This window comes from Delphinapterus leucas, chromosome 8, assembly GCF_059928025.1.
Source record: "Delphinapterus leucas isolate spDelLeu-1000000601 "Yukka" chromosome 8, BTC_Dleu_Yukka2, whole genome shotgun sequence".
NCBI lineage: Eukaryota > Metazoa > Chordata > Mammalia > Artiodactyla > Monodontidae > Delphinapterus > Delphinapterus leucas.
Genome location: NC_143136.1, coordinates 94,495,860 through 94,517,225, shown reverse-complemented (window position 1 = coordinate 94,517,225; position 21,366 = coordinate 94,495,860). Strand labels below are relative to the sequence as shown.

General features: G+C 38.2%; 1 protein-coding gene and 1 long non-coding RNA gene across 3 annotated transcripts in view; one reads left to right on the top strand and one right to left on the bottom strand.

Moving 5' to 3' along the window:
• ACMSD (aminocarboxymuconate semialdehyde decarboxylase) overlaps nucleotides 1–13,294 on the top strand; it is a 62,591-nt gene extending 49,297 nt beyond the window's left edge. For both annotated transcript variants that reach the window (XM_022569594.2, XM_089916884.1), the window contains 2 exons: nucleotides 8,438–8,536; nucleotides 13,175–13,294. In XM_022569594.2, coding sequence (XP_022425302.1) covers nucleotides 8,438–8,536; nucleotides 13,175–13,237 — 162 coding nt within the window. In that variant the 3' untranslated portion in view covers nucleotides 13,238–13,294. The remainder of the gene's footprint in view (nucleotides 1–8,437; nucleotides 8,537–13,174) is intronic.
• The window catches only part of LOC111172705 (uncharacterized), a 162,347-nt gene that overhangs the window by 117,157 nt on the left and 23,824 nt on the right, over nucleotides 1–21,366 (bottom strand). The window contains exon 2 of the long non-coding RNA XR_016394177.1: nucleotides 14,072–14,165. This is a non-coding gene — a long non-coding RNA (uncharacterized LOC111172705). The remainder of the gene's footprint in view (nucleotides 1–14,071; nucleotides 14,166–21,366) is intronic.

The following is a 21,366-nucleotide window of genomic DNA, read 5'->3' as shown; positions in this document are numbered from 1 at the left end:
TGCATAATTTGTATGTAATCATGAGGAAAGATCAAAAAAACACAAACTGACATTCTATAAAATTCTATAAAATAGAATAGAGGGACATTCTGTAAAATAACTGGACTGTAGTCTTCTTCAAAAATATCCAAGTCAAGAGTGACCAAAAAAAAAAAATTACCTGTTCCAAATTAAGGGAAACTTTGGAGACATGGTAACTAAATTTAATGTAATTATCAACTGGATCTTGGACCAGGAAAAAATAACTAGCTATGAAGCACACTGTTGGGATAACTGACAAAGTCTGAGTATGGACTGGTGATGTTATATATATGTGTGTGTATATATATATATGTGTGTATGTGTGTGTGTATATATATATAATAACATTGATATAATGTTATTATATATATATCAACTTATAAATTTTCTGATTTTAAGAACTGTACTATGGTTACATAAGAAAACGTCTTTTTTCTTAGGAATAAACTCTAATTTATTTAGGAGTAAGGGGCCGTAATGTCTCCAACTTGCATACAGTTCAGAAAAATGTGTGTTTCTGTATAGATACACAAATATCTATACAGAGAAAATAATAAAGAAAAGGGGGCAAAACATAAACAATTGGTGAATCTGGGTAAAGGTTATATGGCAGATCCCTGAATTAGCCTGCAACATTTCTATCTGTCTAATCATTTGAAATTCTGTCAAAATAAAAAGTTGTCCACCACATTAATTAATCAATTAAAAATATGAGTTTGGGGCTGGATAGGACATGCCAACCAGAGGGTAAACCTAGTAAAGTGAGAAAACTATAAAGATTTTGGTATAACTGGAACACAGTGTGACTCATGCAGGATTCCAGCAGAAAATAAGATCGCATCCTGAATTGAGAAAACTAGAGAAAAAAATTAATAAATGGATTATTTACAAAGGTATGGAAAGCTCCATTACCATTCTGGGCCAAAAGACAGAGAGGGCTCTGTGAAAAGGGCCTGCTAACAGGAGCCAAGATTTTTAGTTGGAGCCAAGTTGATGACTCCAAAGGGAGGGATCTGGGGCATAAACACTTTCCTCCATTCTCTAATCTCCTGCCTATGTTGCCCATTAGTTAAACCCAACTAGAAACCTGAGGTCAAGGAAGCCTGTTGTACAGTACAGACAGGTCAGCTTCCAGGGGACAAACAGGAGTAAAAAAAGATATCCAGAGAGCAAGTGGATGGGATGTGAGGGGGTGAGGGAAGAGAGTAAGAGAATGCAAAAGTGAGAACAAGAGAATGAGAATGAACATGATGTTGCATAAATATGAAGATGAGGACTTCAACATTAGATAACATGCTGCATTTTAATTGCCTGTAAGGCAGCCAAGTGGAAGTGTCCAGCAGGCAGCCATATACCCAGGACTTGAGGCTTAGGAACTAGATCTTTGTTTATGGATGAGACTGCCCAAGCAGCACAAATAGAGTGATAATCAAAGACGAGAGAAACCCAAGCTAAGAGATATGTGTAGTCAACACTTAACATTCTTTCACCATTCATCTACTTTTTCATCCTGTGCATCTGTTTTTCTCTCCATCACTCCACTGAAAGTGCACTTAATAAGGCTGCCAAATCCAACAGAGACTCTTTAGTCCTTATCTTTTTCATCCTCTTCTAAAGCATTACTTATTAAACACTTTCTCCTTCAAATATCTCTCATTGCATTTTTTTCTAATACCACTTTTTTTCTGTCTCTCCTTCTCTGCCTCACTGGCTCTCTCTGCCTGTGGACATTCTCCCTCTGTCTTGCATTCCTGCAAGCACTCCACCCCCAGTGTTGATGTTCCCTATGGCTCTAGCCTTAGCCCTCAGTAAAAACTATGGAGGCCAGTAGGCAGTAGAAGACATATATATATATATATTTATATTTATATTTATATATTTATTTATATTTATATATCTTTTTTTTTTTCAGTATGCGGGCCTCTCACTGTTGTGGCCTCTCCCATTGTGGAGCACAGGCTCCGGACGCGCAGGCTCAGCGGCCATGGCTCGCAGGCCCAGCCGCTCTGCGGCATGTGGGATCTTCCCGGACCGGGGCACGAACCCGTGTCCCCTACATCGGCAGGTGGACTCTCAACCACTGTGCCACCAGGGAAGCCCTAGAAGACATATTTAAAGCTCACGCACACACAAAAACCTGTTCATCAAAAACCCTATATCCAGGGCTTCCCTGGTGGTGTAGTGGTTAAGAATCTGCCTGCCAATGCAGGGGACACAGTTTCAAGCCCTGGTCCGCAAATATCCCACATGCCGCGGAGTAACTAAGCCCGTGCACCACAACTACTGAGCCTGTGCTCTAGAGCCCGCGAGCCACAACTACTGAAGCCCATGTGCCTAGAGCCCGTGCTCCACAACAAGAGAAGCCACCACAGTGAGAAGCCCGTGCAATGCGACAAAGAGTAGCCCCCGCTCGCCGCAACTAGGGAAAGCCCACACACAGCAATGAAGACCCAATGTAGCCAAAAATAAATAAATAAATCTATAAAAACAAACAAACAAACAAAAAACTCTATATCCAGCAAAACTATCCTCCAAGAATGAGGAGAAATGAAGATATTCTCAAATAAACATAAGTCAAGAGAGTTCAATGCTAGTAGACTTGCCATACAAGAAATGCTAGAGGATGTCCTTCAGACTGAAATGAAATGACACTAGACAGAGAAGAAATCACAATGGAAATTAGAAAATATTTAATACAAATATAAAACAAAACTTTCCAAAACTCATGAAATGCAGCTAAAGCAGGGCTTAGTAGAAAATTTATAGCTCTAAAATACCTATATTGAAAAAGAAGAAAGATCTCAAATCAATAGCCTGTATGTCCACCTTAAGAAACTAGAAAAAGAAGAGTAAGCTAAACCCAAAACAAGCATAAGAAAGGAAATAGCAGATACTAAAGCAGTTATAAAAGAAATAGAGAATAGAAAAACAATAAGAAAATCAATAAAATCAAAACTTGGGTCTTTGAGAAGATCAACAAAATTAGCAAACCTTTAGCTAGACTGACCAAGAAATAAACAGATAAGATTCAATTGTTAAAATTAGAAATGAAAGAGGAGGGTATTATTAGAGACCTTACAGAAATAAAAAGAATTATAAGAAAAAATATGAGCAACTGTGTGCTAACAAGTTTGATAGCCTAAATGAAATGAAGAAATTCCTAGAAAGACTACAGAAACTGACTCAAGAAGAAATAGAAAATCTGAATAAACCTATAATAAGTAAAGAGATTGAATCAGTGATTTTAAAACGTCCACAAAGAAAAGCCCAGGACTAGATGGCTTTACTGCTGAATTGTATCAAATTTTTAAAAAAGAATTACAAGCAATCATTCACAAACTCTTCAAAAAAGTACAAAAGAAAGCAACACTTCTTAGTTTATTCTATGAGGCCAGCATACTCCAAAACCAGAAAAAGAAATCACAAGAAAACTACAGACCAATATCCCTTATGAATACAGGTGTGAATTTCCTCAACAATATTTATTAAACTGAATCTAGCAACACATAATAAGAATTATACGCCATGATCAATTGAGATTTATCCCACAGATGCAAGATTGTTTCAACACACAAAAATCAGTCAATACACCATATTAATAAAGGACAAAAACTACATGATCATCTCAATAAATGCAGGAAAAGCACTCGACAAACTGATAGTCTTTCATGATGAAAACACTCAAAAAGGAGTACAAAGCAACTTCCTCAACCTGATAAAGAACGTCTATGAAAAACCCACAACTAATATCGTGCCTAATGGTAAAAGATTGAAAGGTTCTGCTCTTACCACTTATATTCAGCATTGTACTGGAGATTGTAGCCAGGGAAATTAAGCAAGAAAAATAAATAAAAGGCATAAAAATTGGAAAGGAAGAAGCAAAATTATTTGCAGATGACATGACCCTGTATACACAAAATCCTAGAGAATCCACAAATAAACCATCAGGGCTAATAAACAGATTCAGTAAGGTTGTAGGATAAATATACAAAATATATACAACACATACAAGATAAATATATGAAAATTACCTGTATTTCTATACACTAGCATTGAATAATCCATAAATGAAATTGAGGAGACAATTCCATTTACAATGGCATCAAGAAGAATAAAATACTTGGGAGTAAATTCAACTAAAGAAGTGTAAGATTTGGACACTAAATTACAAAACATTGTTGAAGAAAATTAAAGAAGACCTAAATAAATAAAAGACATCCCATGTTCATTGGTTGGAAAATTTAATATTGTTAAACGGCAATACTTCTCACACTGATCTATAGATTCAATGCAATCCCTATCAAAAATCCAGGGTTTTCTTGTTTGCTTTTTTATTTTTGCAGGAATTGACAAGCTGATCCTAAAATTCATATGGAAATGCAAGGGACCCAGAATGGCCAAAATGATTTTGAAAAAGAAGAACAAAATTGGAGGACTCACAGTCCCAATTTCAAAATTTTCTACATAGATACATACAGTAATCAAAACTGTGTGGTAGTGGCTTAAGGACAGACATAAAGATAACTTATTTTGAACAAAGGTACCAATACAATTCAATGAAGAAAGAATAGTCTCTTCAATGTATTATAGTGGGATAACTGAATATCCACATACAGAAAAATAATAATAATAAAGTTGGATCTCTTCTTTACACTCAAAATACACAAAAGTTAACTCAAAATGGACCAAAGACCTAAAGGGAAAAGCTTAAACTACAAACTCTTAGAAGAAAACATAGTTGTAAATCTTAGTGACCTTTTAGGCAATAATTTCTTGCATATGACGCCAAAACCACAAGCAACTAAAGAAAATAGATTAAATTCATTAAAATTTAAAAATCTGTGCTTCAAAAGATACAACCAGTGAAAAGACAGCCCACAGAATGAAGAAAATAGTTGTAAATCATACATCTGATAAGTCTCTAGTATTCAGAAAATATACAGAACTCTTACAACTCAACAATAAAAAGGAAACACGTGGGCCTGAATAGACACCAAGGATATAAATAGATATTTCTCCAAAGACATACAAATGGCCAATAAGCACATGGAAAGATGTTCAATGTAATTAGTCATTACAGAAATGCAAATCAAAATCACAGTGAGATACCACTTTGTACCCACCATGATAGCCATCATCAAAAAGATGAATAATGACAAGTGTTGGTGAGGATTTGGAGAAATTGGGACCCTCATACATTGCTGTTGGGAATGTAGAATGCTGCAACCACTGTGAAAAATAGTTTCTCAAAATGTTAAACATGGACTTACCATATGATCCAGCAACCCCACTCCTACGTATATACCCAGGAGAAGTGAAAACGTGTTCATACAAAAACTCCTCTGTACACAACTGTTCAGAGAAACAATATCATAACACCCAAAAAGTAGAAACAACTCACATGTCCATCATCTGATGAATGGATAAACAACAATGTGGTATATCTACACAATGGAATATTATTTGGCCCAGAAAGGAATGAAGTACTGATTCAGGCTACAACATGGATAAACCCTGAAAACAATATACTAAGAGAAAAGAAGGCAACATACTGTTTGATTCCATTCACATGAAATGTCAGAAGAGGCAATTCCATGGACCTCCTTTACAGAAGGTAAATTAGTGTTTTCCAGGGTCTGGAAGGAGGTAACAAGGAGTGCCTGCTAATGAGTACGGGGTTTACTTTGGGGTGATAAAAATGTTCTGGAATTAGATAGTGGGAATGATTACACAAATTCATGAATATATGAAGACCCACTGAACTGTACACTTTTAAAGGGTGAATTTTATGGTATGTGAATTATATCTCAAAAAAAGAAGCGGGGGGATCTCCTACACCCCTGAATCCTAGTCTTCATTGGTGGAGACAACTAATGTTACTTGTTTCTTGGCTACCATTCGTGAAATAGACTTTATACATACAAACATATATTTGTGTGTCTATAGATCCCTTAGTAGAAACAGAAGTATGAGCATAGCAAATACACTGTCCTAGATTTTGTTTTCGCCCCTTCACGATATAACTTCAAGATCATTCCTCTTTTTTTAATTAATTAATTTTTTATTGAAGTATAGTTGATTTACAATGTTGTGTTACTTTCTGCTGTACAGCAAAGTGAGTCAGTTATACATATACATATATCCATTCTTTTTAGATTCTATTCCCATATAGGCCATTACAGAGTATTGAATAGAGTTCCCTGCACTACACAGTAGGTTCTTATTATTTTATATATACTAGTATGTATATGTCAATCCCAATCTCCCAGTTTATCCCTTCCCCCTCTTTCTCCCTTGATAACCATAAGTTTGTTTTCTACATCTGTGACTCAATTTCTGTTTTGTAAATAGGTTCATTTGTACCATTTTTTTAGATTCCACATATAAGTGATATCATATGCTATTTGAATTAACTTTAGTAAATTCCATATGACAGTTATTACACTGTATTTTCTCAATTACAAGATCATGTCTTTTTTTCTTATTAATCAATTTTTTATTGGAGTACAGTTGATTTAAAATGTTGTTTTAGTTTCTGCTGTACGAGATCATTCCTCTTTATAATATAACTTGGTGATTATTTCATTACAGCATATGCAAGTATCCTTCATTTCTTTTTATTTTTGGATATGCTATAATTTAGTTTGATAGTCTTTTGCTGCTACAATAGTGTTGCAATTAACTTCCTTGATGTATTTCCATTACATGCATATGGGTGGGATACTTTCTAGAAGTAAAATTTCTGGTTGAAAATATGTTCTTATTTTGATAGATGGATTTATTATTGATTATTGATTTAATGTCTCTCTTACTAGATTATGAGTTTCTTAAGGAGAGGGAACATTTCTATTTTTTTCCCCAAAATTTGTTCATTTATCACTGTATACTGTTCCATTACAAAAATATATCATATTCTTATTCATTGTACTTTTAAAAAATTATAGTTAATTTACAATGTTAGATTCATTTCAGGTATACAACATACTGATTCGATATATTTCTATACATTACAAATGAATCACCACAATAAGTCTAGTAACCAACTGTCATCATACAAAGTTGTGTTTTTTTGTTTTTTTTTTTTGCGTTACGCGGGCCTCTCACTGTTGTGGCCTCTCCCATTGCGGAGCACAGGCTCCGGACGCGCAGGCTCAGCGGCCATGGCTCACGGGCCTAGCCACTCCGCGGCATGTGGGATCTTCCCAGACCGGGGCACGAACCCGTGTCCCCTGCATCGGCAGGCGGACTCTCAACCACTGCGCCACCAGGGAAGCCCCAAAGTTTTTTTTTTTGGCTGCTTCTGCACTGGGACTTGGAGCAAGCGAGTTTTTGCACCTGCCCTTTAAGGATGGAGTCTCAGTTTCCAGCCTCTAGCTCTCCTAAACATAACACCCACTGGTTTTCAAAGCCAGGTATTTTGGGTGCTTGCCTTCCCAGTGCAGGACCACCAGGCTGGTGAACTCAATGTGAGACTTGGACCCCTTGATCCTCAGGGAGGACCTCCACAGTTGTCATTTTCCTCCTGCTTATGGGTCACCATGCCAGGAATGTGGGTCTTGACAGTCCACGTCTCCACCCCGCTACCTGTCAAGTTGTGGTTCTTTCTTTATATCTTTAGTTATGGAAAAAATCTTTTCTGCTAGCCATCGGGTCATTCTCACAGATAGCTGGCCTGTAAGTAGCTGTAACTTAGGTGTGACAGGAGCTGAGCTCAAGATCTTCCTACTCTGCCATCTTGATCTTTCTCTATCCTCATTTCTGTTTTGTTGACCAATCTAGCAATCTAGATTTTAGCACATTGCTTGACATAGTGCTTTACTTATTTGTAGACAGACAAGCCTGTGTGCTTTATTGTACAAAGTGTCAAATAGAATTTCAAAGCTACATCATTAAAAAGCAAACAACAATCTAGTTTATAGAGATGGTAATTGTTTGGGGGGGTTGGTTGGTTTTTGTTTGTTTGTTTCTTTTCTTTTCATCCAGTTGTTTGTTTTTTATGTTTTCCTTTTAAACTCCAGTATATTTTCAAAAATTGTGCAGGTCAACTGCAATGCATCATTTTAAGAAATATAGAATCCTTAATTTCATCTGAAGACATCAGCATGTTTTATTAAATAAACGCCTGCTTCTTATATTTGAGTATTCTGCATTTCAGTTACTTAAAAAAAACAAGGGAAGATGGGGGTTGATTTGCAGCTTTAAGAGACCTAATAGCGGCACCTGCTGGAGAAAATGTCAGAATAAGTTTTGAAGCCATTAAATCTTAAAAATTTTAGATCAGTTTGTTTCTGTTAATCAGGAAGAAATTTGTTATTTTACCATAGGAGTGCTTGTAATATGTAAATATAATTAAGTTTACAAGAGGTTCTTTGATGTTCTGCAAAATTAGAGATAAAAGTGTTTTTTCCTTTTTCAGGATAAAGTCATTTTGGGAACCGATTACCCCTTTCCACTAGGTGAGCTGGAGCCTGGGAAACTGATAGAATCCATGGAAGAATTTGATGCAGAAACAAAGGTATGTGCCTTTTACTTCATGATCTTCTTCCTGAATTTTCCTGCTCTAATTGTGTTTGATTTCAGAGCACTTTGCTATGTGATAGCAAAGAACAGAGAAATCGTTACACTTAATATTCCTAGAACTGTTACTTGATCTCCAGAAATAGCTTGACCTATTAAAGGGCAAAGGAAAGTTAAAATGCTGAAAGTCAATCTAGTACAACTAAATTCATAAAGCCAAAAAAGAAAACGGTAAAGAAGCACATTATAATAATATATTTAGATTTGCATGTTAGATGAATGAGAGAAATGTCTAAATTTTTCCTTTAATGTTTCTGGTACAAATCTACCAATCTCAAAAGTTGTAATGATTCTAGTTATTTGGATATTGAGACTAAAGTCTTGATTAACAGAACTCAAGGATCCAGAACCCTCAAGTAACTGGATTTTTTTTTTTCTTTTAGCATTTGACTTTTAGAGTGGCTAAATGTGCCTTAATGCTGCCACTGCCATTCTGCCCCTCAGGCTCCTGAACGAAAATGAGGTTAAAATGAGACGCAGTGTCCCCAGATTTCCTCTTTTGCCATCCCCTTCCCATCCCACACCCACCCCCAACAAAACAAGTTTTTCCTAAGACTTCACTGCCAATTACTACCAGGGGACAGGGATGGCCAAAAATGAAAACATGGGGATATATAAATTCTTAACAAATCTTACAAAAGTTTTAGTCATAGTCCTTTTGTATAAGTCTTGGCTTTCTTCTAAACTAGAATCCAAAATTTCTCTTCAACTCTAATTCTCTGCTTTAATTTTTAAGGATATATTAGCTCATCACATCTTCTCAGTAGGCTTGAAGTACATGAACAGATGCCAACAAGGGTCCTTTTTCTTTTTTTTAGATTTTTTATTTTAGGCTGCGTAGGATCTTAGTTGTGGCACTAAGGATCTTGACTGAGGCATATGGGATCGTTCGTTGCGGCACACGAGCTCTTCCTTGTGGTGTACAGGGCTTTTCTCTAGTTGTGGCGCACAGGCTCCAGGGCGTGTGGGCTCTGCAGTTGTGGCGCAAAGGTTCCACAGAACGTGGACTCTGTAGTTTGTGGCACGCAGGCTCCCTAGTTGAGGCGCGTGAGCTCAGTAGTTGCAGTGCGTGGGTTTAATTGCCCCATGGCATGTGGGATCTTAGTTCCTTGACCAGGGATCGAACCTGCGTCCCCTGCATTGTAAGGTGGATTCTTTACCACTAGACCACCAGGGAAGTCCCAAGGGTCCATTTTGACATATACTAGTTGCAAGTTATTGACTGGGAGACCTCAGACTGCTTTAAACAGGAAGTTTCTCCTTTGGCACTTACCCACCTTAAGGCACTAAAAGTCTTGAATTGTTAAATATATACTTATTAAAGTAGTAAGCAATAGTAAGTTTTTTAACTTTTTATATCAAAGGTTTTATATCAAAGGTTGAGAAATGAAAAACTTTCTATAACATTAACCAAAATTAAACTGAAACCAGATTACCCCAAGAATCCTGATTAAGATTTTAATGGAATAATAATAATTATTATTACATGCCTTTTGTTATTTAATTTTATGTGCTTATCACTTTCAAGTTTTCAGAAAATCTTGAATAAAAATTTTATATTAAAAAAAAAAAATTTTATATTGTCACAAATTCATGACATTCTGTATAAGGTTACTCATTATAACACTGTTCGTAATAAAACTAAAAACAATCTACAGGGGAATAAATAAATAATAACATATCCATACAATGGATTCTATACAGCCATAAAAAAATATTAAGAATCGATTTCTAAGATATATTAAGTTAAGCAAGGTGCAAAAACTGCATATAGTATACTTCCATTTGTGTATGGTATACTATCCATTTGTGAAAAAAATTATAAACCTACATATAAATGCATAAAATATTTCTGGAAGAAGGACAAGAGACTGATAACTCTGGAAAGAAAAAATAGTGGTTGGGTAGCACTAGTGAAAGGAAATGTGCATTTTTATACCTTTTGAATTTTGAGCCACATGAAGGTAAAATTTCACTAAAAAGTTTTAAATGCAATAAATAAATCCATTTGATGAGCACAACCAGCCTGGGAGATAGGCAAATGCATTCCACCATGTAGATGCAGAGGAGAAAAACAAGACTTGGGGGTTGAGTGATTTGCCAAAAGGGATATAACTGCTGGATTACAGCACATGGACCCAACCCCAAATCTCCAGACTCCAGGATCAGGTTTCCATCCAACACACCAAAATGTATCTCCTTCAAAGGATACTCAGTACCAACCTATTTTATTATTTTTATTTGGCTGCATTGGGTCTTCGTTGCTGCTTGCTGGCTTTCTCTAGTGGCAGCGAGTGGGGGATACTCTTCGTTGCGGTGTGCGGGCTTCTCACTGCAGTGGCTTCTCTTGTTGTGGCTCACGGGCTCCAGGGCACAGGCTCAGTAGTTGTGGCGCACGAGCTCAGTAGTTGTGGCTCGTGGGCTCTAGAGCACAGGCTCAGTAGTTGTGGTGCATGGGCTTAGTTGCTCCACGGCATGTGGGATCCCCCCGGACCAGGGCTCGAATCCACATCTCCTGCACTGCCAGGCAGATTCCCAGCCACTGCGACACCAGGGAAGCCCCCCAACCTATTTTTTTAAAAGAAATTTATTTATTTATTTTTGGCTGCCTTGGGTCTTGGTTGCTACGTGCGGGCTTTCTCTAGTTGTGGTGAGCAGGGGCTACTCTTTGTTGTGGTGCGCAGGTTTCTCATTGCAGTGGCTTCTCTTGTTGCAGAGCACGGGCTCTAGGCACACGGGCTTCAGTAGTTGTGGCACGTGGGCTCAGTAGTTGTGGCACACGGTCTTAGTTGCTCTGCAGCATGTGGGATCTTCCCGGACCAGGGCTCAAACCCGTGTCCCCTGCATTGGCAGGCGGATTCTTAACCACTGCACCACCAGGGAAGCCCCACCCAACCTATTTTAAAAAGCAAGTAGTTTCTCACAGCAGCAACAGTCATTTCTGAATCTTCCTTTAGAGGAGGATGGCCCAAGTGTGAATCTGGGAAGAACCCTGAATAAGAGGTCCCTGCCTCAAATTACCCACTCTGCAAGGCTGTGTGAGAACCCTGAAGTGGTCATGATATATAGATACACACTAATGGTACGGATATTACACGACACCATACATGTTTCCTTCCACCCTCAATTACATACCTGCCTTTTGCAAGCGGGATATATATCAATTAGGGTATCACAAAATTACCCCTCAAAACACAGGAGTTCTTTCTGTGGAGATGATCTAATCTATAGCTGGGGAGAGAGTGAAAAAAAACTTGGCAGTCTTTTTCTCATGTGAAATTTATAAATGTACATACTTGTACGATTTTCTGAGACTCTTCATCTGTATCACGTTTCTTGCTCCAAAAGAGCTTACTTTTTATTCAGGGCCATGTGAAAGGACAACACATATACCAAGAAGGTGGTAGGTGGCTAGATGACTTCTGGGCACTCTTTCCAACTGTCTTATCTTACAGACCTAAAACTCACTGGAGGGTCCTGTAAAAAGAAAGTCATTTTCCTAAGAGGGTTTTCCCTGTTGTAATTCTCCTCCCCTCCTCCCACAACCAAGTTTCAAACTTAGATTTCAAATAGAGGACAAAGGGGGAACTGAAAGCAGTTAGTTAAAAGGTACAAACTTCCAGTTACAAGATAAATAAGTACTAGGGTTGTAATGTACAACATGATAAATATAATTAATGCTGCTATATGTTATATATGAAAGTTATTAAGAAACTAAATCCTAAGAGTTCTCATCCCAAGGAAAAAAATATTTTTTTCTGTTTCTTTAATGTATCTATACGACATGATGGATGTTCACTAAACTTATTGTGATCATTTCATGATGTACATAAGTCAAATCATTATGTTGTACACCTTAAACTTATATAGTGTTCTATATCAATTATATCTCAATAAAACTGGAAGAAAAAAAAGAACTTCATTCCTTTTGGGGCCTGAATATTCCATTTATGTTTATACCACATTTAAAAATCTATTCATCTGCTGATGTATGCTTAGGTTGTTTCCATCTTTTGGCTGCTGTGAACATTCACATACAAGTATCTGAGTCCCTGTTTTTAATTCTTTTGGCTGTATAACTAGGAGTAGAATTGTTGGGTCATATCGTAATTCTGTTTCTAATATATTTAAACTTATCATTCTATTATGTTGTATAAAAAGCATTCGCAGAAATCTTTCACTAGGAACTGTTATTATAAAAATAAGCATAAAACAAATATACATTTTATACGTTACTTATAACATAAATACATATTTACATGTTTCAAAATTCAAAAAAATCCATTTTTTGTCCATGATTGTCAACATATTTGAGAAGTAGGGAAAATAATAAAAGCACAAATATACCACACACCATTTATATTTTTGCTTTTAAAAGACTGTTCAAAACAAATATATGAATATAATTTGAAAAACAGTGAGGTGAAACATGGGTCAAGAGATTCATTGTTTAACCTGCTAATGTTTTTCTCTCACACTGGGGAATTGAGTTTTTAAAAACCTGATGAAGACACTTACTAAGTACTTTAAAACAACCATTAAATAATGCTTTAAAATAAAATCTTTTCTTTTTCAGGATAAACTCAAAGCTGGCAATGCTCTAAAATTTTTGGGTCTTGAGAGAAAACAATTTGAATGACTGAATTTACTACAAAGGCAAATTTCAAGAAGATATTTTATTTTTGTTTTTGTTTTTAAATATGTATCACTTATGTATCACTAAAATCCTATTTTGAACACTTTTATCTAGAAATAGAATATATATCCTAAATTGTTCAAACAAAAATGACTCGTGCTTTTATTCAGAAAAGCAGTACATTATTTCATGTGCAAATCAAAAATAATTTTCCCAGTGCCTTTTAAATTAATGTCAGAAATAAAAAGCAAAATGTCATTAATGATTTATATGGAAAAAATAACAGATTCATCCCAGAGCGTTCAGGTAGGTTCTACTTTGAGCAAATATATGTTCATAGGGCCCAAATAAACTGTTTTTATTCACTTTAACACCTTCCATTAGCCCAGAAGTGGGCTGGGAGTGCTTTAGGCTCCAAAAAAATAAATGATATACATATCCCATAACATCTAGGAGCTTATAGCCCAATTAAGGAGGCAAGACACATGTTCATGGAATAATAACTAAGCAATAAAACATGCGTGTCACAGAAGTTTCAGTAAGAAAAATTCATTTGGCTTCAAACTTTGGGCAGATCTTCACAGAAGCTGGAACTTGGGCTGAGTCTATATGGATGGATAAGGCATGTTTAGGTTTGGAAGATAGGAAATAGATAGGAAGGCAAAACTATGGGAACATAGTTCCCATATGAATGAGAACTTATCTATTCTGGAGAAAAGTTTCAGTATGTAATTTACTTTTACGGAAGCTCTTTTAATTTAAAATACACAGCAGAATGTTTAAAGAAGGCTGTAGAGACTGAGCAGGGCAATACCAGGGTAGCCTTGTTCTACTCACTTCATTTCTGGTCATCCCACTTGGACTGCTGAAAATGAACTTGGTCCTGGGAAGGGTGATGAACGTCTGTGGTTCATGTTCCTCTGGCTGAATTCTAAAATCAAATATAATTTTTCTAAATTACCCTCTTGCTTCAGTTTCATTCATACTTCTTTTCCCTTCCATTAGTCCAGAAAATCAAGTTGAGTACTGGCATGTGATTTGTACTGATTTAATTTTTGCTAAACCACACCCATCCCGTTATTTTTTCTTCATTTATTTAGTCTGTAACTCCATCTCTTTCTTGCTACTCCTGTTGCTTTCTAGGACTTTACCCACCCACCACTCTGTTACTCCAATCTGCCTAAAAAGAAAAACAAAATGGTGCAAAACAGCAACATGAAGCATGTGTTATTATTCTTTTCCTTCCCCATTCTTTGGGGAAAATATCTGTTCCTTTTCAAATAATATATATTTGAGCACTGTTAACACAGTGTTTAATGATTGTGTTATTATGAAAAGTAACTTGATCATCTCATTTAGTATCATAGATCTATAGATACATAGTTTAAATAGATACCGGGTATATTCATAGTCAGAGTATTTATATGATGTGCCAGTACTGTAGGACAGTTCCAGACACTGGGGATATAGAAGTTAACAAAAAGGATAAAATTCCTTCTCTGATGAAGCCTACAATCTGGAGGGTAAGAAACATAAATAAATGAAGGAGGACAAAGAAAGGAGGAATGGAGAGTGAGAGGGAGGGAGGGAGGAAGGAAGGAAGGGAGGGAGGGAAGGAAGGAAGAGAGGGAATTCTTCTCATACTGATAAACATTATGCAGAAATGAAAACAAGGAAATGTATAGAGTGACTAGGGGGAGGATGGGAGATAAAACATTGAGCTGTGAGGCCAGAGAACACCACTTTAAAGAGGACTTTGAACTAAGACTCGACCAGTAGAAAGAGCGAGCCATGGAGAAGAGTCTTGCGGGCAAAGGCTGGAGCAGCAAAGGCTCTGAGGCAGAAAAGAGCTGTGGCAGAGCTTGTGAGCAAGGGGGAGAGAAGTAGCGACAAAGCGGAAAAGCTGGCCAGATAAGCAGGCCAAGGTCAAGTTTAGATTTTCATATTAAGTTTTATAGGAAGCCATTGGAGTGTTTTTAAAATAGGTTTGTGACATGCTGTGACTTAGGTTTAAAAAAACACATTAGCAGCTGTGTAGAAAATTATTTAAAGGGGTCAAGAATGGTACTAGGGAGACTAGGCAAGAAATGATGGTGACTTGGGCAAGAGTAGTAGAAAGGGGATGGTGAGATGGGGTTGTAGGGAGAAGCAACAGCACTTGATAAATGTGAGAACAAGGGGAGATGGGAAGGAAAGAAATCAAGGCTGATACCCAGGTGCCTGTCTGTTATGTGTGAGTGCACCACAGTTTGTTCAATCAGTCTCCTACATTCAAACATTACATGTAATTTTCCAATATTTTGCAATTACAAACAACACTGCAATAAAATTAGGTTCATTTCTTACAGCAAACATAAGGACAACTCCAACTTCGATTTGATCAAAGATTAACTCTAAGATAAAATGAAACTATGCAGATGCAAGAAAAGATGAGAAAATTCCTCTTTAATCCGAATGTAAAGAAGGGCTTTCTTTCCTTTTTTCTAAAATTTATTTATTTTATTTATTTATTTTTGGCTGCGTTGGATCTTCGTTGCTGCACGTGGGCTTTCTCTAGTTGCAGTGAGCGGGGACTATTCTTCGTTGCGGTTCACGGGCTTCTCGTTGCAGTGGCTTCTCTTGTTGTGCAGCACGGGCTCTAGGGGCATGGGTTTCAGTAGTCATGGCACGTGGGCTTAGTAGTTGTGGCTTGCGGGCTCTAGAGTGCAGGCTGAGTAGTTGTGGTGCACAGGATTAGTTACTCGGCGGCATGTGGGATCTTCCTGGACCAGGGTTCGAACCGTATCCCCTGCATTGGCAGGCAGATTCCTAACCATTGCGCCACCAGGGAAGCCCAAGAAGGGCTTTCTAATGATGTCTTTTCTGTGCAATAACTCTGGGGACCTTTAGCCTCTGAAATGTAGCTAAAGGTATTAAACTCATCCATACCTTAGACACAGATGCCTTGACTCCTAGTTTTTTTCACTAGAGCAGCTAAGCAGATTTATTTTACCATCATGAGGAAGAGTGGGAAAAACAGATTTAGGAAGAAAGAGAATCAATAGTTCTACTGTGGGCTTCCTTGGTGGCGCAGTGGTTGAGAGTCCGCCCGCCGATGCAGGGGACATGGGTTCGTGCCCCGGTCCGGGAGTATCCCACATGCCGCGTAGCGGTTGGGCCCGTGAGCCATGGCCGCTGAGCCTGCGCGTCCGGAGTCTGTGCTCCGCAACGGGAGAGGCCACAACAGTGAGAGGCCCGCTTACCACAAAAAAAAAAAAAATATATATATATATATATATATATATATATATATAGTTCTACTGTTGGACTTGTTATATTTCAGATGTGTCTTAGACATTTAAGTAGGAATGTCCAGTAAGCAGTTAGGTATATTACTCTGGAGACTTCAAGAGGGAAGCTGCGGAGAGGCCATCAGTGTACAAAAGGTATTTAAAGAAATAAGACTGGATGAAATCACTGAGAGAAAAAGTAGAGCAGAGAACCAAAAGAACCCAGGACAAATACCTGGGATTCAGCAGCATTTGGAAGTCGGATGGAGGTAGCCAGCATTGAAAACTGAGTAGTGCCCAGTAAGGTAGGAGGAAAACCAGAAAAATGTGGTATTCAGAAGTAACGGGGAGACAATGTTTCAACAAGTCCTAACAGCTTTAGGCATTAAAAAAAAAAAAAAAAAAAGCTACAATACTATGATACTTTACAGAATCATATGCCCCCAATATAACTCAATCCCTTTATCCCAAAAAAGTTCCACTTCCTATAGTCCCAACTCTGATTAATGGCATCATCCAGTCACCAAAATTCTCTCCTTCACCCATATCAAACCTGACATTAACTCTGATAGATTCTGCCATTTTAACATATATCTTTCACTTCTTATCTATTCTTTCTTCCCTAACGCTCCCAACTAAATTCAGGTCCTCAAGTTTCAGCAGGACTATTGAAATAATCTCTTATGTATACCCCTGCCTCTTGGCTTAGTCTGGGTACAATCCATCTTCCATACTGTGGCCAGAGAAAATTTTCCAAAGTATGTATCTGATCATATTGCTTTCTCTCTCTCTCTCTCTCCTTCAAAATTCCTCAGGACCTAAAGTGATGGTTTCTAGGCTTTGGGATTTCATTAATCAGTACCTCCCCCTTTGAAAAACTGTACTGATATCTCTAATAGAACATACTTCTCATTTTGGATTGCAGCTGCTATCTTCCCACTGGCCTGGGACTTCCTTGAGAGCAGAAACTATGACTTCATTCACTTATGCACTCATTCACATACATTCAACAATATTTATTGAGGGTCTATTATGCGCCAAGAACCACACTAGGTCCTGGGATGATGTAAGTAAAAACAAACACAGTTCCTGTCCTCAATTGTGTCTATAATCTAGTTAGGGAGACATGTATCAAATAAGCAACAAATTAATATAAAACTTCTACCATCACCAGAGCTATGAAGGAGAAGCACACAGTGTATAGAGAGCTTAAAATAAGGGATTTGAGCCAATCAGAGTTGGGGAGACAATTTTCAGAAGTGTTGCTTGAGCTGGGATCTGAAGAGCAGACAAGAGCTAAAAGGTAGAGAGGCAAAGATGAGAGTGAAAAATATCTGAGGCAGAGGAATAAGAAATAAGACCACAGTAAGAAATAAGACCACTGGGGCTGGAGGTGAGAAAGCAAGACATTCTTGGTACAAAGTGACAAGATCACGTAGGGCCATACATCGGTTAAGGAATTTTATCTGTCAAAAAGCAATGAGGTTTTCAGGCTTCTCTGGTGGCGCAGTGTTTAAGAATCTGCCTGCCAATGCAGGGGACACAGGTTCGAGCCCTGGTCTGGGAGGATCCCACATGCCGTGGAGCAACTAAGCCCATGTGCCACAACTACTGAGCCTGCACTCTAGAGCCCGCAAGCCACAACTACTGAAGCCCCTGCGCCTAGAGCCCGGACTCCGCAACAAGAGAAGCCATCGCAATGAGAAGCCCGTGCACTGCAACAAGAGTAGCCCCCTGTCACCGCAACTAAAGCAAAGCCCGTGCGCAGCAATGAGGACCCAATGCAGCCAAAATTAAAATAAATAAATAAATAAATTTAAATTTAAAAAATAAAGTTAAAAAAAAAAAAGCAATGAGGTTTTCAATTAGGAGATGACATAACTAGAGCTGAATTTTGAAAAGACTCTTCTGGCCCTAAAACAATACTGCTCACACCCAGAATCTCAAAAATCCCTCAGGAAAATCACTTTTTCAGGTTTTTCTTGCCCATGTTTTCTACTACAAGTACTTCTCCAAAACATACTCCAGGGGGGAAAAAAAAATCCCACCACCATCAGATTCCAAAGGACAACTATGCATAGTTATCCAAGTACTTCTCTTCATTGTATTTTACCATTCCCCATATTTCCGATCTCCCCTAAAAAGGAAGTCAGCTCTACTTCAATTTATATTACCCAACCAGAAAACTTAAACTTATATTGATGTAAAAAAAAATGATACAAATGAATTAGTTACAAAACAGAAAGAAACTCACAGACACAAAAAACAAAATTATAGTTACCAAAAGGGAAAGGGGGGTAGGGGGAGGGATAAATTAGGAGCTTGTTATTAACATATACACACTACTATGTAGAAAACAGATAACCAACAAGAACCTACTGTATAACACAGGGAGCTAAACTCAATATTTTGTAATAACCTATAACGAAAAAGAATCTGAAAAGGAATATATGTGTGTGTGTGTGTGCATGTGTGTGTGTGTGACTGTACCACTGTGCTGTACACCTGAAAATAACCAACTAACAAACTAATCAACTATACTTCAATTAATAAAAAGTATATTCGAGATTGGTTCAAGATGGCGAAGTAGAAGGACGAGCTCCCACTCCCTCTTGCAAGAACACCAGAATCACAACTAACTGCTGAACAATCATCGACAGGAAGACACTGGAACTCACCAAAAAAGATACCCCACATGCAAAGACAAAGGAGAAGCCACAATGAGATGGTAGGAGGAGTGCTATCACAATAAAATCAAATCCCATAACTGCTGGGTGGGTGACGCACAAACTGGAGAACACTTATACCACAGAAGTCCACCCACTGGAGTGAAGGTTCTGAGCCCCATGTCAGGCTTCAGAACCTGGGGGTCTGTCAGTGGGAGGAGGAATTCCTAGAGAATCAGACTTTGAAGGCTAGCAGGATTTGACTACAGGACTGGGGGAAACAAAGACTCCACTCTTGGAGGGCACACACAAAGTAGTGTGTGCATCGCAACGCGGGGGAAGGAGCAGTGACCCCATAGGAGACTGAACCAGACCTACCTGCCGGTATTGGAGGGTCTCCTGCAGAGGCGGGGGGTGGCTCTGTCTCACTGTGAGAACAAGGACACTGGCAGCAGAAGTTCTGGGAAGTACTCCTTGGCATGAGCCCTCCCAGAGTCCGCCATTAGCCCCACCAAAGAGCCCGGGTAGGCTCCAGTGTTGGGTCGCCTCAGGCCAAACATCCAACAGGGAGGGAACCCAGCCACACCCATCAGCAGACGAGCGGATTAAAGTTTTACTGAGCTCTGCCCACCAGAGCAACACCCAGCTCTACCCACCACCAGTCCCTCCCATCGGGAAACTTGCACAAGCCTCGTAGATAGCCTCATCCACCAGAGGGCAGACAGCAGAAGCAAGAACTACAATCCTGCAGCCTGTGGAACAAAAACCACATTCACAGAAAGACAGACAAGATGAAAAGGCAGAGGGCTGTGTACCAGATGAAGGAATAAGATAAAACCCCAGAAAAACAACTAAATGAAGTGGAGATAGGCAACCTTCCAGAAAAAGAATTCAGAATACTGATAGTGAAGATGATCCAGGACCCTGGAAAAAGAATGGAGGAAAAGATGGAGAAGATGCAAGAAATGTTTAACAAAGACCTAGAAGAATTAAAGAACAAACAAACAGAGATGAACAATACAATAACTGAAATGAAAACTACAATAGAAGGAATCAATAGCAGAATAACTGAGGCAAAAGAACGGATAAGTGACCTGGAAGACAGAATGATGGAATTCACGGCTGCAGAACAGAATAAAGAAAAAAGAATGAAAAGAAATGAAGACAGCTTAAGAAACCTCTGAGACAACATTAAATGCAACAACATTCGCATTATAGGGGTCCCAGAAAGAGAACAGAGAGAGAAAGGACCCGAGAAAATATTTGAAGAGATTGTAGTCGAAAACTTCCCTAACATGGGAAAGGCAATAGCCACCCAAGTCCAGGAAGTGCAGAGAGACCCATACAGGATAAACCCAAGGTGGAACACGCTGAGACACACAGTAACCAAATTGGCAAATATTAAAGACAAAGAAAAATTATTGAAAGCATCAACGGAAAAATGACAAATAACATACAAGGGAACTCCCATAAGGTTAACAGCTAATTTCTCAGCAGAAACTCTACAAGCCAGAAGGGAGTGGCATGATATACTTAAAGTGATGAAAGGGAAGAACCTACAACCAAGATTACTCTACCTGGCAAAGACCTCATTCAGATTTGATGGAGAAATCAAGAGCTTTACAGACAAGCAAAAGCTAATAGAATTCAGCACCACCAAACCAGCTCTACAACAAATGCTAAAGAAACTTCTCTAAGTGGGAAGCACAAGAGAAGAAAAGGACCTACAAAAACAAACCCAAAACAATTAAGAAAATGGTCATAGGAACGTACATATCGATGATTACCTTAAACGTGAATGGATTAAATGCTCCAACCAAAAGACACAGGCTTGCTGAATGGATACAAAAACAAGACCCATATATATAGTGTCTACAAGAGACACACTTCAGACCTAGGGACACTTACAGCCTGAAAGTGAGGGGATGGAAAAACATATTCCATGCAAATGGAAATCAAAAGAAAGCTGGAGTAGCAATGCTCATATCAGATAAAATAAAGTTTAAAATAAAGAATGTTACAAGAGACAAGGAAGGACACTACATAATGATCAAGGGATCAATCCAGGAAAAAGATATAACAATTATAAATATATATGCACCCAACATAGGAGCACCTCAATACATAAGGCAACTGCTAACAGCTATAAAAGAGGAAATCGACAGTAACACAATAATAGTGGGGGACTTTAACACCT